The sequence below is a fragment of the Clarias gariepinus genome, chromosome 12 (genome assembly GCF_024256425.1).
Source record: "Clarias gariepinus isolate MV-2021 ecotype Netherlands chromosome 12, CGAR_prim_01v2, whole genome shotgun sequence".
Classification (NCBI taxonomy): domain Eukaryota; kingdom Metazoa; phylum Chordata; class Actinopteri; order Siluriformes; family Clariidae; genus Clarias; species Clarias gariepinus.
The window spans coordinates 23,752,100-23,776,650 of record NC_071111.1 but is presented as its reverse complement, the minus strand read 5'-3'; the positions used below and the strand labels follow the sequence as shown (position 1 = coordinate 23,776,650).

The 24,551-nt window shown below is 38.4% G+C and overlaps 1 protein-coding gene across 1 annotated transcript in view; it reads right to left on the bottom strand.

Moving 5' to 3' along the window:
• LOC128534274 (leucine-rich repeat-containing G-protein coupled receptor 5-like) overlaps window positions 1-24,215 on the bottom strand; it is a 31,457-nt gene extending 7,242 nt beyond the window's left edge. Inside the window, exons 1-10 of the mRNA XM_053508642.1 lie at window positions 23,726-24,215; window positions 16,154-16,225; window positions 12,262-12,333; window positions 7,416-7,487; window positions 3,999-4,214; window positions 3,559-3,630; window positions 2,619-2,687; window positions 2,463-2,534; window positions 1,970-2,041; window positions 1,792-1,860 (exon numbers count right to left, since the gene is read on the bottom strand). Of these exons, the coding sequence (XP_053364617.1) occupies window positions 1,792-1,860; window positions 1,970-2,041; window positions 2,463-2,534; window positions 2,619-2,687; window positions 3,559-3,630; window positions 3,999-4,214; window positions 7,416-7,487; window positions 12,262-12,333; window positions 16,154-16,225; window positions 23,726-23,922 (983 nt within the window). The 5' untranslated portion in view covers window positions 23,923-24,215. The remainder of the gene's footprint in view (window positions 1-1,791; window positions 1,861-1,969; window positions 2,042-2,462; window positions 2,535-2,618; window positions 2,688-3,558; window positions 3,631-3,998; window positions 4,215-7,415; window positions 7,488-12,261; window positions 12,334-16,153; window positions 16,226-23,725) is intronic.
• Between the last annotated feature and the right edge of the window lie 336 nt (window positions 24,216-24,551).

Below are 24,551 nucleotides of genomic sequence, written 5' to 3'. Positions count from 1 at the left end.
TGTACTGCTTATTTAGTAAATCATCATCATAGGAGGCCTGGAGCCAATCCCAGTGGACTCGGAGCAGTTAGACGGTATGTAAATAGTTGGTCTGGAAAGTATTCGAAATCTATTAGAAATAGATTTAATAAAAATCAGTTTTATTTTCATTTTAATAGATAAACATAATCCTTCATTCAAAAGCATGTTGACAGAATTTACAGCTTCATGTCCTTCCTGTGACCTGTCGTCTTTAGGTCTCTACAGAAAAGTTTTATGGGTGCAAGTCTACACCTTATTTGGGCCACTCAAGGACATTCAGAGACTAATCCTAAATCCAAGATGCTTTCCTTAAACACATTTTAACATTAGTCTGGATTCCTCCTTTTATCAATTCCGAACAGTCTCTTTGACCCTGTTGCTGAGAAGCTCGCCTATGGTATGATGCTGCCACCACCATGGGCTAACCCTAACCCTAACCCTAGCCCTCACCATAGAGATGGTATTAACCAGATAATGAGCAGCACATTGTTTTTATCTTTTAGATGTAATGCTTTCTTTAAGCTTTAGAAAGTCCAACCTTTCTAAAACAACTTTAATTTCCTAATTCTTTCAGAAACCTTTAGTTGTATTTAAAAGTAGCTTATCTCTATATACTCAGCCATAAAACACCACTCGCACTCAACTGGAACCCAACAAGACCAAAAATTGTAAGCGATCTAAATACTTTTCAAACCCACTGTTCATCTTCCTCTTCAGGAAGCACTATATACTTCTTAGGTCAGTGGGGAAACTCAAATCTTTTCCAGAACACTTGAGCAAGGCAGAGTAATCAACACATTGACCCACATTATTTTTGGAGATGGAAGACCAAAACCAAGAAAAATAGACAGTAAATGTAAAACTAAAAACTGAATATCATGAAAAAGTTAATTTTCTTTCATAAATTAAAAATCTCATATATTCTAGATTAATTACATTTAGATATAATATTTAATAAAGTTAAATATTTCCAGCCTTTTGGTTTTAATTTAGATGATTATAAATTTAAAATACAGTATCTCAAAATATTAGAATATTTCCTAACATAATTTTTTTTTACAATACAGGAATTCAGATAAAATCGTTTTATGCACTTGGTACATGGTACTAGGTCAGGGCTCCTTTAACATGAATTACTGGATCAATCTGACATGACATGATCAGCCTGTGGCACTGTGGAGGCGTTATTGAAGACCAGGTTGCTTTGATAGCAGCCTTCAGCTCGTCTGTATTGTTGGGTCAGGTGTTTCTCAACTTCCTCTTGATAATACTCCATGGATTCTTTATGGGTTTAGGTCAGGACAGTTGAATAGCTAATCATGCACAGTAATATCATAGTACTCAAACCGGAAATTAAATATTTTAATATTTTGAGATATTTATGATTTTTATGAGCTATGCTAGCCATAATAATCAAAATTAAAATGAAAAAGGCTGTTTGTTAAACTACATTTAATTAATTACTTATTAATTTATTTCCTCATTATATATGTATACATTTAGATTTATTAATTTCTTAGGATATTTCAATTTTTTTAAACGACACTGGATATAGTTTAAGCAACAAGAGCAATACTTTAAGGTAGTGATGTATAATGTGTGTTGTGTGTAGCAATATTTAAAACCCTGTTCATTTAAAAAAAAATGAACTGGACACTACACAGTGTATTTGCTCATGTAGTTATCCCATGATTTTGTAGTAATTCATAAAAGGTGCTACTGTAAACTGTGTATTTAAGAGTATGGTGTCATAGGACAGAGGAAACTCACAGCCTCTCCAGACTATGTGTGCCTGTGAGATCCGGGAACTGCGTGATATCTGCTGCTCCATTTAAAGACCTAAACGCAACAGGGGTAAAAATGGATGTAAGAGTCTCATTGTGGTTGAAGTTGCTGCTGTAACGTAATCATGAAGAAAATCAAGATTGATGGATTCAGCTTGGCTCACAGTGTTCTGAGCTCCGGCAAGTGCTGGAAAGCAGACTGGCCAACGAATTGAATAGGGTTGTCGTAGAAGAATCTGTCAAAAAAAAAAAATAAATAAAAAATAAAAAATATTAAAAGAAACAAATAAAAAAAACATTGGGTTTATATAGTTTAATAAAGGTTTTAAGGCATCTGAGGGAGAATGTACACCGGAAAAAAGCAGAGCTTGTAAACAGAGCTAATCTTAAAACTTTTTGATACATTTTACGCAGGAACTAAAGTCATATTCTCGCTGATCTCTTCAAATATTGAGATGATGAGGATGTAGGTGCAGACTTAAATTCAGCACTTATCTTAAAAAGTAATGAGTGATTTGTATTCGACATAATGAGTTACTATCTATAAAATCTGAATTTGAGGCGTTTATAATTTCAATGCTAAATGCACTTACTTATAGTGTAATCATATTGGCACTGAAGATTAATGAACACATACTGTACAGTATAGAGACCTACATTGTTAAGAGAGAGGGGTTTCCAATGAAGGCATGCTCAGGGATGGATTTGATGTTGTTGTTGTGAAATCCCCTGCAAAACGAAAAAAGCAGTTGTGAAAGTTGTGAAAATAAGAGGTACGGATAGTATGAGGAAAGAGACAATGTGGACACTTACAACTCTTTTAAAGTCCTCAAGGTTCTGATAGCCATGGGGAACTCCTCCAGACTGTTATAGTTCAAATCCCTTGCAACAGAAGACGGGGGTTTTGATCAGATCAGATTTTGATTTTAGGATGCTGCGTGTTGCTGCGATACATTGGCATGTCACAAAGATAAGGTCATTTCAACTCTGACAATGAGTAATAATAACCTCCACAGTCACCAGATCTCAATCAAATGGAGCCCCTTTGGGATGAGGTGGACTGAATATTTGCATCATGGATGCATGGATGATGCTACTCTCATGGATGGAAGATTTGCAGTTGACAAATCTGCAGTTACTGATTTCTATTCTGAGATGCTATCATGACCAAAATATCTAAAGAATGCTTCCAGTGCTTTGATGAATCTATGCCATAAAGAATTGAGGCAATTATGGATGCAAAAGGGGGTCCAACCCAGTATTAGCAAGGTTTGTCTAATGAACCAGCCAATGAATGTACGTGATATGTTATACTGTCATGTTTTTTTACAGTATGTTTTGTTGTTTGTTTTTGGCAAATTGGCAAAAGTAATGGAGTGTCATCAGCGTATATCTGATGAAAACTATTCGATAAAGCAGTCTGGAGCAGTAGACTTAATTCTAACTCAAAGATTGCATTATCACACTTTCCATTTTTAGACATACCGCAAGACTTGTGGATTAAGTATAATTTGCCTGGAATGTGCGAAACTTTTTTCACCTCCTACACTACCCCCTTTCCCTAACACACAAACAATTCCAGGTTCGCAAGTAAAATATTCCCCAGGAGGGCAACTAAAGGCTTTCTTCACTGAGCTGAAACCCCTTATCTTCTTTATCTGAGAAGAAGAAACTAAACGAGATGGACGGAGAATAGAGAGAGGGAAATGGGACAGCGGAACTTTTGCTGAATGTTAATGAGAGGTGGACTCACAAAGTCTCCAGGCTCTGTAGTCCATCAAAGCTCTGTTTTCCCAGGGACAGCACTCTGTTGTTATTGAGATGCCTGCAGTGAGACAGCAAAAGAGAGCAGTCAGAAAAACACACCCCTCGCCGCCTGGTGAGCTGAAAGCTGACTGGATCAAAAAAAAAAAAAAAAAAAAAGCCCCCCCAGTGTTTTCCACGTTCTTTTATTGTGCCTGATGTCATTCTAGACTAAAATCTCGACTATAAAAACACCTTGTTTTTTTACCAAGTCTAATTAAACTGACTCCAGAACGAGCACAGTAATGCGGAACGAAATGGTATGATGAAGCTGCTATTTTTAACCGGTGGACTTAAACTGGTGAAATTGTATGCAATGGGTGGAGTGTGTATTTTTCTTTTCCATGCTGTTACATGCGGTGCAAAAACAGGATTTTAGGAAGCACTTACAGAACCACCAGATTGGAAAGATTGGCGAAAGCTCGGTCCGGGATGTGGGTGATCTTGTTAAGGGCGAAGGTCATGGCCTGCAGGGAAGAGAGGGGACGCAGGGCATCGACTGGTACCTCGGTCAGAGCGTTGTCATCCAGCCACAAGTGGCGCAAAGAGGACAGTCCTTCGAAACAGTCTTGCGGTACTCTTGAGATATGGTTTGCGTCCAAACGTCTGGAGGAATAAATGACTAGTGAATTTGACTGGTTATGTTTTAAAATAACAGGTTAAATTAAGTAAATTAAGCAGAAGTGTATGTGCTTGCGATGGCTTTAATGGAATATAATGTAATAGAGAAGACACTGGACATACACTTTGTGTCTCCCCATTATACTTTAAACTAAAGTGAGATTTCTCTTATGGATGGCTCTTGTAGCTCTTGTTGCTGTCTGTGTGGAGTTTCTTTGCTTGTTCCCCTCATGGACTTCTACCATGTTCTCCAAAAACATGCCAATAGCCATTTAGGCTCCACTAAATTTCTCCTAACTATGTAGCTTGGCAGTCTCATTGTTTATGTCCAGGCTGAAAACCTATTTATTTAGCCAAGCCTTTTGTGAATAGATTTGTACAAACTGGTATGTTTGGATGCTGTCTACCCCACTTTCATTGATCACTCCTGTTTTTGACGGTAAGGTTACTAAGTGCTTTACTTCCCAGAGAGGGAGCCCTCATGTCTGTGTTTCCTCCATGCTCTGTTTTGCTGTCATAATTAGCCCTGCTGGTGGAGTCTGCACCATATATACATTCACTCTATACTTCATGTGACTGTGACCATACCTAACTGCTCTCTCTCTCTCTTTCTCTCTCTCTTTCTCCGTCTCTCTCTGTCGAGCTGCACATAACGCTCCTGAGCTGCCAGTGAGCCAGTGTGCTCCGGACCTGTCTGACTGATTTTGGTGACCCGGTTCTGGTTAAAGATCTTGATGCATGGAGATCTCCACTTGACCATGAAGATGGTCCTGACCCATGACTTGTGACTGCAGTCGCCTAATAGTTTTCCCACAAACAGTTTTGTACCTGAACCTCCAATAATGAAACTGGACTCAATATTAACTCCTCTCCACTGGACACTACATAACATTGGGCATACCACTGGACACTACATAACATTGGGTACATTACTGGACACTACATAACATTGGGCATACCACTGGACACTACATAACATTGGGCACATTACTGGACACTACATAACATTGGGCACACCACTGGACACTACATAACATTGGGCACACCACTGGACACTACATAACATTGGGTACATTACTGGACACTACATAACATTTGGCATACCACTGGACACTACATAACATTGGGCATATTACTGGACACTACATAACATTGGGCATACCACTGGACACTACATAACATTGGGCACATTACTGGACACTACATAACATTGGGCACACCACTGGACACTACATAACATTGGGCACATTACTGGACACTACATAACATTGGGCACATTACTGGACACTACATAACATTGGGCACACCACTGGACACTACATAACATTGGGCACATTACTGGACACTACATAACATTGGGCACACCACTGGACACTACATAACATTGGGTACATTACTGGACACTACATAACATTGGGCATACCACTGGACACTACATAACATTGGGCACACCACTAGACACTACATAACATTGGGCACACCACTGGACACTACATAACATTGGGCACATTACTGGACACTATATAACATTGGGCACATTACTGGACACTATATAACATTGGGCACATTACTGGACACTACATAACATTCTGCACACCACTGGACACTATATAACATTGGGCACACCACTGGACACTTTGTAACATTGGGCACTTCAATGACCATATGACAGTAAAGTAACTTAAGGAACTAAGATGGACCTCATTGTAATATTTCTAAGGAAAATGAAATGAAAAGGTAACATACAACAGTAAGGGATTCATGCCATGAGATCCGTACGCTGTGTGTGGGAAAACTGTTGTGTCCTTCCTGTATTTGATTGGAATTCTGCGCACCCTGTAAAAAACTTGAGGGACCATGAATTTGGTCGGACATTGTGCAACTGGATGTTGTTCTGCATAAATGCTGCAAATAAAGGTTACAATTTAGTTGTTTCGAGGTTGTATTTGCAACGTTGTGTTTGGGATGTTCATTTGACGTTATCTCAATGTCACCTTATCAAAGTCAACTTCGCTGGGTTGTTCTAACCTGAATTAAAGGGGTAAAACAAAATTATAGGCTGATAACCTTTTTCCTCTCAGTTCATTTCCCCCATTTATATCTGAATGAATAGATGGCAAGCATCGAAATAAACATCCAACAGGACGCAAATTAACAAAAACTTGTTGCATGAACAGCCATAAATGTAATTATCTATGAGTCACTGCAAATCCACTTTAATTTAACAAAAATGGCTTCCAGTTCCTCCAGTCAACCTGACAAAGCTTTGCAGATAGGGAACACTATTTGGTTTGATTGAGGATGTAGATACTGTAAGCTGGATATCATTATCTGAAACATGATAATACTGTAATAAGTTACAGGTAAGAACAAGCAGTGTACTGTACGTTCGGAAAGCGGTGATTTGGTGCGATACTTTTATTATACTGTGCATCCTTTAGGTCGTTAACCTTTTCTTGTTAAACTGAGTTTGTTCAAGTAATAACCGCAGCAGGCGGACATCGCAAGCCATTACTCCTAAAGATTCAATCATTTTAACGGATGACGAAATCTCCGCTGTGAAATTAGCTGAAACTAGATAGCCGATCTGCGCTCCATTACTGCAGTTCTGCTCACCTCATTCCGACCACTATGAAAACAAAGGCCAAAGAAAGGAAGCATTTTTTTTCTCTTCCCTGACAACTATTACCAAAGATACCCAAAGAGACAACATACTCTCAAACAATGAGCACCCTGTTCCCTTTGCCAGGCAGAGCGCTGTACAGAACAGTGCTTATGGATTCATGTGATCTCAGGCTGACAGTTTGCATGTATTTGAGAGCGAAGAAGCTGATGAGAAAGAGATAAAGACAGCAGATGGGTTCTAGCACATTTTAACACACTGAAAGATAATCTTCTTCCCGCCTCCTGTACTCCGCTTTCTCCTTCTTCTTCTTCTTCTTCTTTTTTTTTACTGATCAAAGTTGAGGCCTCGTGAGGACTGAATTCATTTGGAGAAGTCTAAAGGTCCGCTCTTTTGTGTCACTTTCTGCTTAGTCCCCCCCCCCCAACCTTCTGTTTCATATGATAATTAACAGAGCCTTGGCACAGAGGGGGTCAATCTGTAACCAAAACAAGAAGAGAGGAGAAAGGAGAAAGAGTGTGTCTGAAAGACATTAAGCCATATGCGTGCTCTGATGTACTCACAGGGAGTGAAGGTTCTGTAGGCTCTTAAAGGCCTCTCTGGGGACCTCCCGAAGCTGGTTGTTTTGGAGCATTCTGTGAGGGAATGTGAGAGAAAAAGGAATAAAGAGGGCATCGGGGTCTAGAGTAGGTAAAAAAAAAAAACAGATTTCGAAAAGATAGCAGAGCTGGCCATACTCAGGATATTGTCGTTAGTTACTATCCATTTTGCTACACATGAAAACGCACTGCATTTTCCATATACTACACAAACCTTGGTGCATCCCAGACCAAAGCGCCTTAAACCAACAGGAAAGATTCCACACAGTGGGTTTAGCCTAGGGGTGCTCCGATTAGGGTTTTTGGGGGCCGATTATGGAAATCAAAATCGGCCATTAATTAATTAATTAAAACCTCATTTAACCTTAACTTATTATTCCTTTTTGTACCGGCTGCTTCAATAAATAAACTGAAAGTGGCTCCCTTTTCTTCTTGCTAACACGGTCCCAAGAATGTTCCCATGGTGTTATGTCTTTACTAAACCTTGCGTAAAATGCAAAAAATACATAAGCCCAGAAAAAAATCTGTAAACTTGCGTCACTTGCTTTCTACTGACACAAACTAGTTTCGAACGGCTCCCAGAAATACGCGCAACTTAGCCGCCGCTCGGTTTAGCTCATTTATACGCAGAGGAAAAATGTATTAATTATTCGCTTAAGGCGGCAGGACATTCGTATGCTGAGGTACCAATGTATTTTTTTTTTCACTATTTATAACAGTGAAAAAAAACTATTCTAAACAGCAGAACACACATATAATTAAGATCTAAAAAAGTGTCACTATAAAACTTTTATTTATTGGATGGCAACATATTTAATTTAAAACTTTATCCTGAAACTGCACATGTTGGTAGAATAACTTTTTCTCTAGACAAAGGTACTACTCAACATAGGCTGCATTCCAAGCCATTTAAAAATCTCCTTTGAATGATCTCCAACTGCGTTGTCCCTTCTTTATATTTCTTCATTTATCTGTGCTCGTTGAGGTTGCCAATGGTATTATCTCCATAAACATTCTGTAATGAGAGTGAGAGACCATCGACTGGGACAAAGGAGACGTTCAAACAGGATTCGAGTATGGCTTGAGTATGGTTCCAGTATGGCGAAAATACATCACTCGTAATGGAGTCTATATTGTGCAGTACTTTAATATACACTCAACAAAGGTGTACCTTATACTGCCCACAATAAAAGGCCACCCTGGAATGTGCAGTTTTTTGCTTTATTGGGGGTCTGGGTACTCAGAACCGGTCAGTATCTGGTGTGACCACCATTTGCCTCATGCAGTGCAACACATCTTCTCGCATAGAGTTCATCAGATTGTCAATTGTGGCCTGTGGAATGTTGGTCCACTCCTCTTCAATAGCTGTGTTTGGAGTTGTTGGATATTAGTGGGAACTGGTACACGCTGTCGTATACGCCGGTCAAGCACATCCCAAACATGCTCAACGGGTGACATGTCCGGTGAGTATGCTGGCCATGCAAGAACTGGGACATTTTCAGCTTCCAACAACTGTGTACAGATCCTTGCAACATGGGGCCGTGCATTATCTTGCTGAAACATGAGGTGATGTTCATGGATGTACAGTATGGCACAACAATGGGCCTCAGGATCTCATCACGGTATCTCTGTGCATTTAAAATGCCATCAATAAAATGTACCTGTGTTCTTCATCCATAACAGATGCCTGCCCATACCATAACCCCACCACCACCATGGGCCACTCGATCCACAACATTGACATCAGCAAAGCGCTCACCCACATGATGCCACACACGCTGTCTGCCATCTGCCCTGAACAATGTAAATCGAGATTCATCCGTGAAGAGAACACCTCTCCAACGTGCCAGACGCCATCGAATGTGAGCGTTTGCCCACTCAAGTCTGTTACGGCGACGAGCTGGAGTCAGGTCAAGACCCCGATGAGGACGACGAGCATGCAGTTGAGCTTCCCTGAGACGGTTTCTGACAGTTTGTGCAGAAATTGTTTGGTTATGCAAACCAATTGTTTCAGCAGCTGTCTGAGTGGCTGGTCTCAGACGATCTTGGAGGTGAACCTGCTGGATGTGGAGGTCCTGAGCTGGTGTGGTTACACGTGGTCTGCGGTTGTGAGGCCGGTTGGATGTACTGCCATATTCTCTGAAACGCCTTTGGAGACGGCTTATGGTGGAGAAATGAACATTCAATGCACGAGCAACAGGTCTGGTTGACATTCCTGCTGTCAGCATGCCAATTGCACGCTTCCTCAATGCTTGTGGCATCTGTGGCATTTTGCTGTGAGACAAAACTGCACATTCCAGGGTGGCCTTTTATCGTGGGCAGTATAAGGTACACCTGTGCACTAGTCATGATGTCAGATCAGCATCTTGATGTGGCACACCTGTGAGGTGGGATGGATTATTTCAGCAAAGCAGAAGTGCTCACTATCACACATTTAGACTGATTTGTGAACAATGTTTGAGAGAAATGGTAATATTGTGTATCTGGAATGAATTTTAGATCTTTAAGTCCATCTCATGAAAAATCGGAGCAGAAACAAAGGTGTTGTATTTATATTTTTGTTGAGTGTAGAAGGCAAGTCACATCATTCCACATTCAAGTTGAGTGTGCAGCTATGTTTTCATTTTTATGAAAATGAATTTCAATATTTTTGCAATGCCTGTAAGCTATAAAGTGCATTAATTATGTTTCAGACACAGCAGCAGGTATTTTGGCATCAGTTAAAAAAACCCAATGAAAAATTGATTTGCTACACTGAGGGAAAATGGTTTGTTTGTTTGTGAACTGGTCTTTAAACCCATTCAAATGAAAAAACAAAAGGAAGTAAAATGCACCACCTCACCCTGACTAAACTAAAACCCATTTGCTACCATGAATTTAGTTTAATGCCCTATTTAAAGTTCTGAATAATTAACACACATCAGACGAAATGAAACTTAACATATCTGTGTGTGTGTGTGTGTGTGTGTGTGTGCGCGCGCATCTACACACAGAAACTCATAAACACTAACTGATGTATAATCATTAATGGATGTTTGGGTTATGAAGGGCTGTGTACATCTTAACTGGTGATGCATCATGGGTCATGGATGCTCCAGAATTGCCACCTAACTACAGTTCCCATTAATGCATTGCAGTTCTCCCAGCACATTGGGTTCAACACACCTGCTCACTGATCACACACACCTGCACACACAGTATTTAAAGACTCTCATTTGTCACACCAAAGTATCAGCTTTGTGCTATTTATCGTCGAGTCTAAACCGGGCCTGATTTTATTCTGTGTCGATTCCCTGGTGTGATCCGATTCTGGTTTTCTGTTTCATTTCACTCTGATCCTGCCCTGGGTGACGTTGTTTGCTCATCACCGGACTCCTGGCAGCTCCTGGCATATTTGTTCTGTTTACCTTGATTAAAGTTTGTTTGATCTGCAATTTCTGCACAGCAGCAATTTAGAAATATTAAAATGGAAAGCAGCCAAAGTGGTTAAAAACAAAACACTTGACATCTGAGATCTGTCCTGTGAAAGCGTACATAGAGTAATTTGGAAGCTAAGATGCACGTCATGTAAATATTTCTTAAAGAAAATAAAACAGAGAAGTAACATTACAACACATAGAGATGCATGAGATACACATACAGTAAATCTTTGATTGGCATTTTACACCCTTTCAGAAACTTAAGGGACCATGGATGTGGACGGACGTTGTGGAAATGGATGTTAATGCTGCTAATAAAGGTTGAAATTTAGTTGGTTTGTGTTTGAGTCGTCATTCAACACTATATCATCTCATATTTTATATATTTTTTAAGTGAAAAAAAACTAAAACTATGTCCCAATGGTGAAGGTTATCGCAACATTATTACAACTAAATTACAACACACCTGTGTTAAGGTTGCATCATTTTACAGAAAAGGTGAAATTTGGGTCACAAATATAAAAAATTGAGCTTAATGCATTTATATATATATATATATATATATAAATTAATCATGGTAACAACAATGACAATTTACAGATAAAATCATAACTATTTACAAAATGTAAAGACCACAATCTTTAATTACAGTTTTCAATTACGTCAAAGTCAAATTATTAGATGTAGTTTGTTTGTATGTCGATTTTTTTCAAGTTATAATTATAAAAGAAGTAACACTAATGGTGGATTTAAACGCTTTGCATTAAAATTGCAAAATAAATGATGACTTTTCTAAACAACTGAAGAGAGACATCTGACATAGCTTTTAAATTTGTCCAGTGCTCTTCATATAGTGACCTATGACCCAGGAGCAATTTCTAATTGTCAAATGTATTTTAAAATAAAACTTTTTTTTGGGACACCAGTTATGTAGTTAGGGGTGACTTGTATTTATGTCATATTATTAATTATGCTCAATTATTGTTTGATGATTCTAGTGTTTCACTGATGTTACTGTGAATCAGATTTATTTATTGAAGAAAAAAAATATCTCTTTGGATGAAAAGTATATGGTCCAACTTGTTTGATCATTGTGACAAAATATTTCCTTAAACTTGGCCTTTAAATTTTTTTTTTAGAATAAATATTGAATATAAAAGTAAAATAAATTTATTTGAGGATTGAAAGTACATACCATATTTTCTGAACATACTGTATAATTATATTAATTGAAACGGAGGTTCTAATTAGGAGGATTAGGGTTGGGGTCATGTAAAATCTTGCCACTTAATATTAGTTTATTGTTAAAGAAACTTCAAATAGTCCTGCTTCAACAATAAATACTCACAGGCAAATATGTGAACTATAATAAAGCAGTAAGGCTCACTCACAGAGTTTTGAGATTGACAAGGCCATCAAAAGCATCTTTAGGGATGTCCGTCAAATCGTTTCCCGCCAGTCGTCTGTGAAAACAGTGAGAGCAAAACAAGCAATATGTTAAATCCTTGGAAAAAATCGCATGCCATTTAGGTTAGAGGTAATAGCAAGTACAATTATAGCTTTTACACTCCACTGTATGTTACTAGAACTACCATAAAAATGTAAAAGAAAAGCAATTATTATAACTTGTGCATAAAAATTATATATGTGATTTAAAATTATATATGTATTTAGATTGTTTAGATTTTTACCACAATAATGTTTGATGTCTATTCCAACACGTTTTACCTATGCAGTAGAATGATTAAGCTGTAATAATCATCTCCATCCATCCAAAATCCCAGCTTTATTCTCTTTTTATACCATGTATGTTTATAAACGCCTAGGCTACAGATATTCAGTTTTGGTTTTTCACAAATCCACACGTCATGTTACTGTTTATCTCCGTAGATTATTGTATCTAAAGGAAATTTAAAAAGAATCAACTAGAGACAGGTAGCACAGTGATGTACAGTAGTGCGTAATATACAGTGGAACAAAGTGTTTACAATTATACAAAATCTATTTCAAAAAGTATATTGAAATAACATTTTTAACAAATCTAATAAAAATCTAATTGGCATCCAGTCATCATTATAATATTATATCGGAGATCCCTGGTGATTCACACCTCTATTAGCAGACCTTAGTATCCAGGCATTTAATTATATTGTTATGAACTAAAAGGAACATACAGTATAACTGTGACTGATTAAATATATTTTAATTAGGAACACGTGGTGCTATAGGTTCCGGACTGTATTTTTAATAAGGTTAATAATTACAGTGTGAAAAATATCGACCTAGAATCAGTCATTTGGCGCTAATCAGAGGCAGATACAGTATACATGCTAGTATCCTGTTTCACCTCTTCGAATCGACTCCGCTCTTGGCACTTTGCTCCGGTGTTAAATTCCGCAGCGTCTCAAGAAACACGACAAGAAAGAGGCCAAGAGTCTGCTCGTACCCTAAAAACCAAAGGGTCCGCATTCTAACGCGGCCGTGCCATTTGTTGCACAGAGATGTTGTATCTGGTCCGGGGCAGGGGCATCGGCAGGGGGGAAACATGAAAACATGATAATGAATAAGGGCACGCATCCAGGCGCTACTAACAAACCGGAACACCGCTTCTCCGTATGTTTCAGGGTTTCTGAGAAATCGGTCAACTTGTACGCAGAGGCAGTGGGCAGTTTGCCCTGGACAAATACAAGAGCCGAGACATTACACCTGAGCAAACACTCATGGGAGAATTTGTGCTTAATAAATCACGGCTACCTGTTCATTCTTGCTGTCGGTTTAAGGGTCAGACAGGAGAATTGAAAAGGGGGATGTTGAGGACAGACGAAGACGTATGATGGCTGCAGGGTGGGTCATTCAGTGAACCGGTCCAAAAATGTTTGTGCACTCTGACCTCGATTGAACAGATTCGGTCACACTGATGCACACCGTTACTTTAAATTAGACATTAGACCAGTGTTTATGCAGAAAAGGGTTTGTTTATAAAGACAAACACGGTTAATACCTTTAACCCATGATAAAACATAAAATCTATTCTAATGAAAGTTGTCTCTTTTGGGATGATACTGTCCTCTAAATAACGTCCATATGGCACAAGGGCTCACTAAATAGTCTCAACCTAAATAAAGACGCCAAAGGCAGATTTCTGACCCCATCTACAGTATGAATGATTCACCAATTAACATAATATTGATATATAAGTTTATTACAGTTGAGAAGGGTTTGGGGAATGAATGACCAGAATACAACAAATCTTTCTGCTCCAGACAGCCTAATACGAGTCACTAAATCCCTATTTATTCCCATGACCCTACAGCCACTTTTCTGTCCCTGCAGTGGTCCAAAAACCTACATACCCAGTTACACCCTTAAACAGAAAAGATGTATTTTAAAACGCCACTTCTTTTTTTTTTTAACACAAAATCCTATCATGTCTAACAACATCGAGGCTTTGGAAATTCTGTCGTTTATATACTGGGCCATAATCATGAGCCCTGATCCTTAATAAGGTCAAATCATATAGAACTTCATAGATATAGATCTTTATACAGTGGGGACCCAAGATAAATGAAAGTTTTCGTATTTCTGAAATATCAATACCAGTATTTCAGATGTCAATATAATGTAAATGTTAACATTAAATACTGAACATATATTCAGTATTTAGGATTCTGCATTATTTCCTGTTAACATTAAGATGTTCCTCATGTCTAATCTAATTGATCTAAGAGGGGTGTTCAAGTCAAACCGGGATCTGTGACAACATTTCTGGGGAATGAAGGTGGAAAACCGACTTTAAGCACAGTACAGCGATAAGACTCTTAGCCACAATAAAACATTAGGACGATGCAAATGTATTTAACAAAGGCAGTAATGCTGTGAATGACGATCCCGGGCTAAGGTAGCTCGTAGCTCGCAGCCCGACGCAGTCATTCCCGTGAAAATTTATCAAGTGGAATGTCTAACCCTTGAAAATCAACAGATTACATTTTTCCAAATCACAGAAAAAGGAGTTATTGGCACATTCCCCGTACAGCCCTTTTCCACGTGTTTGGGTCATTAAAGGAGTTCCTGGGAGGCCAGCGCTTCAGATTTGAATCAGTCTATATAGATATTTCTCTAGCATATTGAGAAAACTTTCTACCTTGATGGTATCCAAGCACTAGTTTAACCCTGAGATAAGTGCATTAGTGTGGCAGGGGATTATATAGAGAAATAAAGTGAGTTTTGACCACTGGTTTTTGTTATTCTGCACAAAAAAAAGTCCCAGTTTGACTCATGAAATGGTCCATAGGGTTTTGTATAAACATTTGTGGAGTGCATGCAGGCTTCCAGCTACACTGCCATTAAAGTCAAAAGGGAATGAACCAAATACTCTGGAATTCAAGTAAATAATTAAAAGATTCTATTTCAATCAAGTTCTTGTTGAGAAAATAATTTTCAATAAAAAATTGATGCATTAAATTAGAACAGAACGCACAATAAAAGTCTGTTCACTGGTGCTTTCAGATTTTTGCACTCACTGTATAGTTGATATACTCCTTTTTAAACTGTTCATATCATAGTTGCTTGCAAGAAACATTTATAACGGTAACTCTTTCATGACTGAAAAAGTCAGACAGAAACTCTGCAGTCTCAACTTTTTTTATAGAGTGAAAGTTTGAAAAGGAATCAGTTGTAAAGTTGAAAAGCAATGCTTTTGTGTTCTTACAACCTTAACACTTGTGTGTTAGTGTCATTATCTTGTTAAAAGAGCTACCTCCTTGCAGAGGCAAACGCTAGCCTAAAAAGCTCGACCATTTTGTTAACACACACTTACTTATGAATTCACGGGTTATGAGCTTTTCCAGTGTGTTATGCAAACCCTCACCAATCCTTTTGTACTGTTTGAGTTCTAAGCCGTGCTATTTGGTATGGCCTTGATATTTATGACCTCTGTTCTGTTTCCAGGATTTGTCTCTTGGATTAACCTTTGGCCTTGATCGCTAGTGTTTTGAAACCTGCTTGATTTACCGATACTGATATTTGGAGTGTTCTTGATGTGTTCGTATCAAACCTTGTGCACAATGATTCTTATTCTGTACATGCACTAATTACCAGGACATATTTAGCTGTTCAGAAAACGTTATTATGGCTGCAACAAGCAAATATTTATTTCCCAGTTATGTATAAATATATATATAACTGTATAAGGTTATAAACCATTTACTTCTATTGTACTGATTGTATATATGCATAATTTTGAATGCAAAAAATAAGTGTATGGATTTTGGAGATTATACTCACAGCTCCTCCAGAAGGTGAAAAGCGGTAAAAGCATTGCTGGGCAGCTGGCTGATGTTGTTCATGCTCAGATCACTACACAGAGAAAAAATAATAATTTAGTTTGTAGTGCCATTAATGCCTGAATAAAATCTCAAGAATAAACACCTGCCTTTGCGGCAGCTTGAGATAGCTTGAGAAAGAAAAAACACGTGGTCAGCATGGCTCTTCAGTTTTCCAGTGGAGATCCACATAAAGGTTGTGAAATGGTACACACTAGAAGTTTTCCAAGGCTGGAAAACAATTTGGGTTATCAAACCGAGATAACTGGGAAAGAAGGGGCTTGCTCAGAGAGGCCACCAGGAACCGAATGGTGGTATTGAAAGCCATTTCTTAGAAACGACCTGGCAAAAAGAGTGCTGTATGAAATTTGCACAAAAACACATGTAGCGTCCTCAAACAAAGTGCTAGAATGTTTCACATCTGGCTCAGACTGCAGTGTTTTTATCAGCAGGAATTTTAACATGACCGATGACCAGAAACAACACTTTCCAGACTGTAAAGCATGGTGGTGGAAGCATAATGGTGTACGGATGTTTTTTTTATATGTATTGACTGTAAAACTTGCCAAGATTAGGATGAAGCAACGAACAAAGATGTTCTGAAGAATAAGATAATAAGACAGATGAAGATATTGTAACAAGGAATTGACCCCAAACACCAAAGCTACCGTGTGGTGGCTTGCTAGGAACAAGTTAAATGTTTTAGAGTGGTCTAGTCAAATCCCTTCATAAAAAGCTATTGAATGTAGGTTGCGGCCCATCAGTCACTTATCATCTATACCGCTTTATCCTGTGCACAGGGTCACAGAGGGCCTAAGGATGGATGAGATGCAATCTATCGCTCATTCACACACTACAGGCAATTTAGGATTGGCAATTAGCCTATCCTGCATGAATCTGGTGGGAGAAAAACAAATTCGAACTCGGACCCTGGAGGTGCAGGGCCACAGTGCTAACCATTAAGCCACCATGCCTTTTGCTGCCCTTCAGCAAAAATTTAAACAACTAACGTCTTCAAACTAGAGTAATTCTGCTGTTAGGAGCGGGGAAGATCTGAAAATTCAGGTGAAACCTACCTGTGGATACTGCTTGCTGAGGTTGCTGCCAAAGCTACCTCTACGAAGTACTGACTCTGATAAGTGTTGTTAATTCTCTTAAATTCATTGCATTCATTTGACATGTTGGTTTCATTTAAAACCATTAAGGTTACAGGACCTAATGTTAAAATTTCGAAAAAGTGTGTATCTAATAAATTTTACAAGCTCTAACATGTCTTTTCTGTTTGACAAGCAAAACTAGATTAAAACTAAAAGGTAATACAATTAAGTTGCTGTTTAAGGAAGAGGACCTCTTCAGAGCAGTGGACAAACAAACCCAAACTGTTGTGTGAAGAGATCTCCAGTGAAAGCAGCACACTGACACCTTCTAGGAAACTGGATTGCTTCTCATCAACAATGCAGCAGCTGCATAATTAGGTTTAATGCGTGGCAGAGGGAACTTAGACGAAGCAAAAAAGAGGCAATTTCATAGTTCCTCAATGTCTTTCCCAAGGGTCTAAAGTATCCAGGCAGCAGGGGGTAGAGAGGGTGAAATAAATTACAGGGCAGCTGACTCGCACAGGGCAGTGATACCTTTTCAAAGAAGCTGATGGTCGTTCTCTTCCCTTGTCTCTCTACCTCTTAGCTCTGCTGCGCAGGACTGTCTCGTCCCTAAATGCGAGTACAAAAGGAGGCCTTTTTGCCAGGTGGCTCAGTGCGTCTAGGTTAAGTTGTAGGATACCTATCAATCTTATCAGATGGATAAAATTGTTAGGTACCATGCAGTCTCGTAATTCTATCAGCCTCATTCCTTTGGACCCATCATGAATAGCCTACTGGCTTGTGGAGTCGCAGTGTCTGCAAGGTACACAAAGCGGGAGAAGAACAGATAGCGGCTTTGTTTGTTTACCGTGGCTGCTCCAATTAAATGCACAGCCAAAGGAGCTCCTTGCCCTGGACGAGAAAAGAGGCCAGGTAGTTCGCCTTCCTTCGGGCTTCGCGATAATGTGAAACCTTTCCCTGTTAAAACTGAAGTTCGTTCTACAAACAGCTTGTGTGCCGAGCACTGCGAAACAATTATGTTTGATTGATGGCAAAATAATCATACCGGTATTTGATTACGCAACTTGAAAATCAGCCTCGGTAAAGAATAATCAAATAAAAGAGACGAATCAGGTTTCTCTGAGCGTCTTAGAGCAGAACAGCCTCCACCTGCTGCGGCAATAAACATCTGGCACCATCCTTTAATAGGAGCTCTGTTTCCCTGAAAGGGGCAACGCTGGTCAAACGTACTCACATTAGGTAAAAAGGTAGTAAATGTCCTCCAGATGTTAGCTTTAGATCTCCTACTGCTCATAAAATTACGATACCAGTCAAAATTTTGGACACAACTTCTAATTCCATGGTCCTTCCTGATTTTTATTTCTTTTTTCATTCTAAAACAATGCTGAAGACCTCCAAAATATACAATAATGTATTTTGAAAAGTTATATTATTGAGATGATATTGAGATGTATCTGCTACTTATGCTCTGTAAATCCTTTATAACGGCTCTAGTCTGATGTGCTGTTCGTTAATTGGTGATTTCTGAGACTGATAACTCTAAATGAACTTCTCCTCTGCAGTAGAGGTAAGTTTTGGTCTTGCTTTCCCGGGAAGGTCCATCATGGTGCTTAATAAGTTTTGCGAATGCACTTGATAATATTGTTCTTCCAGATCAGCTGACCTTCATGTCTCCAAATTAAAACAAAAAAATGTAAATTCAAATTTTATTAGTCATATGCACAACCATACACCAAATGATCTGCAGTGAAGTGCTTATTTGACCCTCCGTGACCTAAAATGAAAAGACAGAACAGAATAGAAAGTTTTTTTTTTAAATGTAGAAATTTTTTTTTTTACTTGTGTTCTGACCTTTGACTGGAACGGTATAGCTAGTAAACGGTAAGTACCCTCTTAACTACCCACTGAAATACTACCCACTGAAATACTTGGAAATTCAATACTTTTTTCCAAGATTCTTGTTTTTGCTTTTTGTGATTTTGTTATTTTGATGTTTCAAAGTCAAGGTACAAGGTACAAGGTGGGGTACACTCTGGACAGGGTGCCAATCCACTGGCGCACACATACGCACACAACGAGGAATTTGCAAACACCACTTAACCTAGCCTGATTGTCTTCAACTGTGGGGAAAAACGTAATGCCCTGCAATGAAACCCTCCAAGCACGGAGTGAACTTGCAAACTCCACGCACACAGGCTCAAGGTTGTAAATCGAACCCTCGAGCCTGGAGGATGTAAGGCGACAGTGCTAACCGCTATGCCGTGCCACCATCTAGGGGCATAAAAACGTGTACATAAAAAAAAAAAACTTCAAACTTTACTATTTAAGTTAATGACCCCAAGTGGCGCAGCGGTAAAGAGCTCACCCTATCATTTGGAGATTGCAAGTTCGAATCTCGAGTGATGTCGTAGGGTTTCGCAGCCCGGTCTTAGAAAGAGCTGATTGACCGAGTAGAGTCAATTAGAGGGGAGGGATGGAAGGCGCTTAGCGCTTTCACACCTATCATGGCTCCACAGACAATCGGGGTGTCTGTGAGCTCACGCAAGCGGAAGGAGCGGATAGCGCTGTCCTCCAAGTGAGCAGTTTGAAAAGATAAAAAAATTCCAAGTATTTGAGTGCCCTATAAAGAGTTAACACCATACTGTGTTCATAAAGGTCTAGCCGGACTCATATGAACTCTGATAGTGCTCAATCAACAGTGGAGATTTTACTGTAAGGATAATTGGTGTAAACACACAGATACAAATTCAATGAATTCTTTCCTTACATTTTGTTTAGGAAAAAGCATCTAATGAAAAAAGAAAGAAAGACAGAAGAAAAACCTATATAGAATTATACCAATTAATAACTTACTGTGAGCTTCTTGTGTTACAACGCCTGGCAAAATGATGGAATAACCACACTTCCAGAATATTTTGTATTTCGTATCGAATAAACAAATCACATAATTCATAGCTGAACATTCTGGCTTTGTGATAAATACCAGAAACAAGTTTGATTTAATTAATGACATATTTTGTTTCACATCAAGTAAAGTGGGAAAAATTACAGAATCACTCAAGTGTGAAGAAAAAATTGATGTAATCATTTAAAATATATACAACAATTTTCCACTAATGCGGTTCCAACTTTCTCGAATAGCAGTTGACAGATCAGCTTTCGAGGACGGAGTATTATCATGAACCATTGTTTTTTTCATTTCCACTCTAGATGTTTATTTCTTTTTGTTGGCCATTTCATTGAGTTCATACACCTTTCCTGAAGAAAAGCACAGAAAACAATCTTTGCTCTGTGGCGAGATGCATTATTATCTTCACCAACCCTAATTTCTCTCAATGAGATAAGGAACGTTTCTATAATCTCAGGTACACCTGTGCACCAACTGTTGAGGTTAAGGCTACCATCACCTCTGATGCTTTACCAGATTGTGAAGTGATTCCAGAATGTTTGCCAGAGGTTGGACCCCACCAACTATAACAATAAAAACCACCTGCCTAATATTGTATAGCTCCCTTTGTGCCACTAAAACAGCCGTGAACCATTGAGTCATGGACTCCACTAGAGCTCTTAATGTTTGCTATGATATCTGGCACCAAGATGTTAGCACCAGAACATTTAAGTCATGTATTTGCCTCCATGGATCGAACTTGTTTGAGATTAAGATGCGGATAATTTGAAGGCTAAATCAATGTTGTAAGCTCTTCTACATGTTCCTCGTTACATTCCTAAACATTTCTTTTGACATCAGGGAATACGGTTTCTATGAAAGGGTGTACTTGGTTCCCAGCAGAACACTGCCCAATGCATCACAGTGGCTTTGCCAGCTTGCCTTCTTTCCACGGTGCATCTTGGTGCCACCTCTTCACCAGGTACGTGATGCACAAGCACACGGCCGTCCGCATGATGTAAAAGACAAAACGGGATTTATCAGATCAGGCCATCTTTTTTCCATTGCTCGGTGTTCCAGTTCTAATGCTCATGTGACCATTGTAGGTGCTTTCAGTGGTGGATACAGGTCAACACGGGCACTCTGGCCGATCTGGAGCTACGTAGCCCCATCTCCAACCAAATGCAATGCACTGTGGACTTCTGTTAGAGACATCGAGATCTCCAATCTGAATTCCGTGGGATCAGCCTTCACTTCTTATCTGTATCAATCACCCTTGAGATTTTAATTGAATATAATTTTGATACCTTACTCACATTAGTATTTTTTTATTCCTGAGATCCTGAAATGCTAAAAGGGTAAATGGTATAAAGATATAAATACTTAAAGATAAACAGTGTAAAGACTTGCACACTTAAATAGTATAAAGTCCTAAACTTTGTCTTTATACCTAAATGGTATAAAGACAAATACTTAGAGGTAAATGTTATAAGGCCTAATCACGTGGAGGGAAATGGTATAAAGATATAAACACTTTGAGATAAATGGGAGACAGAAGGGATGTTATGAGCAGATTACGTCACAGCACCTATGTGTTTTTGGACAAATAAAACCCATTTTTTTAATATGGGCGTGGCTATATGCGTCACCAATTAACGCAATAGTTTACTATGTATACACAAATATGCAGAAAGCACAGAAACGACAGTAATCTGCCTACAAAGTGCCCAATTCATGTGACACAGCACCAAATAAAAATAGACTATGAAAACTAAACCTTTACAGATGAATGGACAGATCAATGTATGTTTATTTTTCCTGTAGTAAGTTCAGAACCAGTTTGTCTCATATGTTCCAAAACGGTGGCTCTACTTATGGCTCTATATACAGTCATGTAATAATCTACTTTAAAATAAGCTACTAATAAGCTACTTCCTCAAAGTAAACACACACCTGTACCAATAGATATTAATTAGAAAAGCTAAACTGAATATTTTTTACTGGGATTAGTTTAAATTTTCACCGCTGAAATAACAGCACTGAAATGATATAAGTGAATTTTAACGTGCTGGAGTTTTTAAAATAAAACTTTATCTTTATCCGATCTACTTTTTCGATTTCTCATTTGTGGTTCACTCTCTAATTACCGAACAGGGAGTGTTTATTTGGCTATTACAAAAGAAGTACAACTCAGAGTAAACAAGGCGTAACGTACTCATTTTATTTTTTTGTATTAATAAGTTAGACAGAGAGTTCTGCTATACAGACATGTACGATATCAGTGATATGATTTCAACTTGAAATCATATCACTAATTACATTAAAGCTGATCAGGTTATGTTTAGCTTTAATCTTTTAACTTTTTCTATTTCTACAGTAACTATTTTCCCCTCAATGACGGGTACCAATGCGAGTAAAGACATGAACATATAAGACATAAACACATGGTATAAAGACCTGCACACTTGAAAATAAATGGTATGAAGACTTAAAGATAACTGATATAAAGACAAATATTCAGAGATAAAAGGTATAAAGACCTGAAAACTTGTAGATAAATGGTTTAAAGGTTTACATACTTAGAGATGAAGGAAATAAAGCCATAAACACTTAGACATAAATTATATAAAGACCTGCACACTCAGAGATAAATGGTATAGAGACATGAATACTTAGATTAAAACTGTATAAAGACTTAATCACTTAGACATAAACGTATAAAGGTGAGCATACTTAAACATAAATTGTTTAAATTGACTTGGAGAAAAATGATATAAAGACATACGTACTTAGAAATAAATAGTATAAAGACTTAAACTCTGGTATAAAAACATGAACACTTTTAGATATATGGTATAAAACTCTGCACACTTAGGGATAAATACTTTAAAGACCTGCACTGTTGTAAATAAATAGTTTAAAAACATAAACACTTAGAGACTAATAGTTTAAAAACATAAATACTTAGAGATAAATAGTTTAAAGACATAAACACTTGGAGATTGATAGTTTAAAGACCTGCACTGTTGTAGATAAATTGTTTAAAGACATAGACACTCAGAGATAAATACTTTGAAGACAAACACTTAGGAATAAATAGTTTTAAAACATAAACACTTAGAGATAAATAGTTTAAAAACATAAACACTTAGAGATTAATAGTTTAAAGACCTGCAGTGTTGTAGATAAATAGTTTAAAAACATAAACACTTAGAGATTAATAGTTTAAAGACCTGCAGTGTTGTAGATAAATAGTTTAAAGACATAAACACTAAGAGATAAATAGTTTAAAGACATAAACACTAAGAGATAAATAGTTTAAAAACAAACACATAGAGATAAATAGTTTAATGGTTTAAATACTTAGAGATAAAGGTAGGTAACTGGTATAAAGACAAAGACTTGGAGATAAATAGTTTAATGACATAAACACTTAGAGATAAGTAGTTTAAACACCTGCACAGCTGTAGGTAACTGGTATAAAGACAAAAAATTGGAGATAAATAGTTTAAAGACCCTGAGAGAGACAGAAGCTGGTGAGACTCACAGGTAAGTGGCGCGTGCGCTGATGGACCTGGGCAGCGCAGTGAGCGCGCGGTCCGCACAGTCCACTCTCACAGACTCTCCGTCCTGATCACAGCTACACTCTGCCGGACAGCCGTCAACCGTCCGCGCGCGCGACTCACAGCACCAGCGCAGCAGCAGCAGCACGAGCCAGTGGATTAAAGGCGCACGCGGCAACATCACCGCAGCGCTGCTGGTGTTTACACACAAATAAATAACCGTATAACAGTTTCGGGAACACAAGTAGCGTTACTCCGAGTGCAGGCTGGTATTTATCTTCGGCTGTCTCTCTCTCTCTCTCTCTCTCTCTCGCTCGCTCTCTACCTCTCAGACTACCGTGTGTCTCGCGCGCGTGACGTCACTTACTACCTTGCGAATAGAGTGGATTCAGTCGGCTCGCGCTGAGGAGGATGTGTCAGGGTTAAATGACACGAGCCTGTCTTGACTTAGTTTTGAATTCATTCAGTTCAAGAGTATGCAATACAAATGCCAACATGGCTGTGATGGTCTGTCGTGGGACACACTGAAGAGGTCTTATCATTAAACCAGGGTCACTAAGCTTCAGCAAAATGTCCAGCTGAACTGAAACGACCACTAAAATTGTTGGAAAGGGGAAAAAACAGTTGAACATGCAAATCTAATGCAATACAATATACAGTACTATATTTAATGGGTTACATTACAGACTCTTATTTGCACAAAAAACCTTCAAATGATACATTAGTGCGTGCTGCAATTCTTTGATTAAAATCTATCTATCTATCTATCTATCTATCTATCTATCTATCTATCTATCTATCTATCTATTT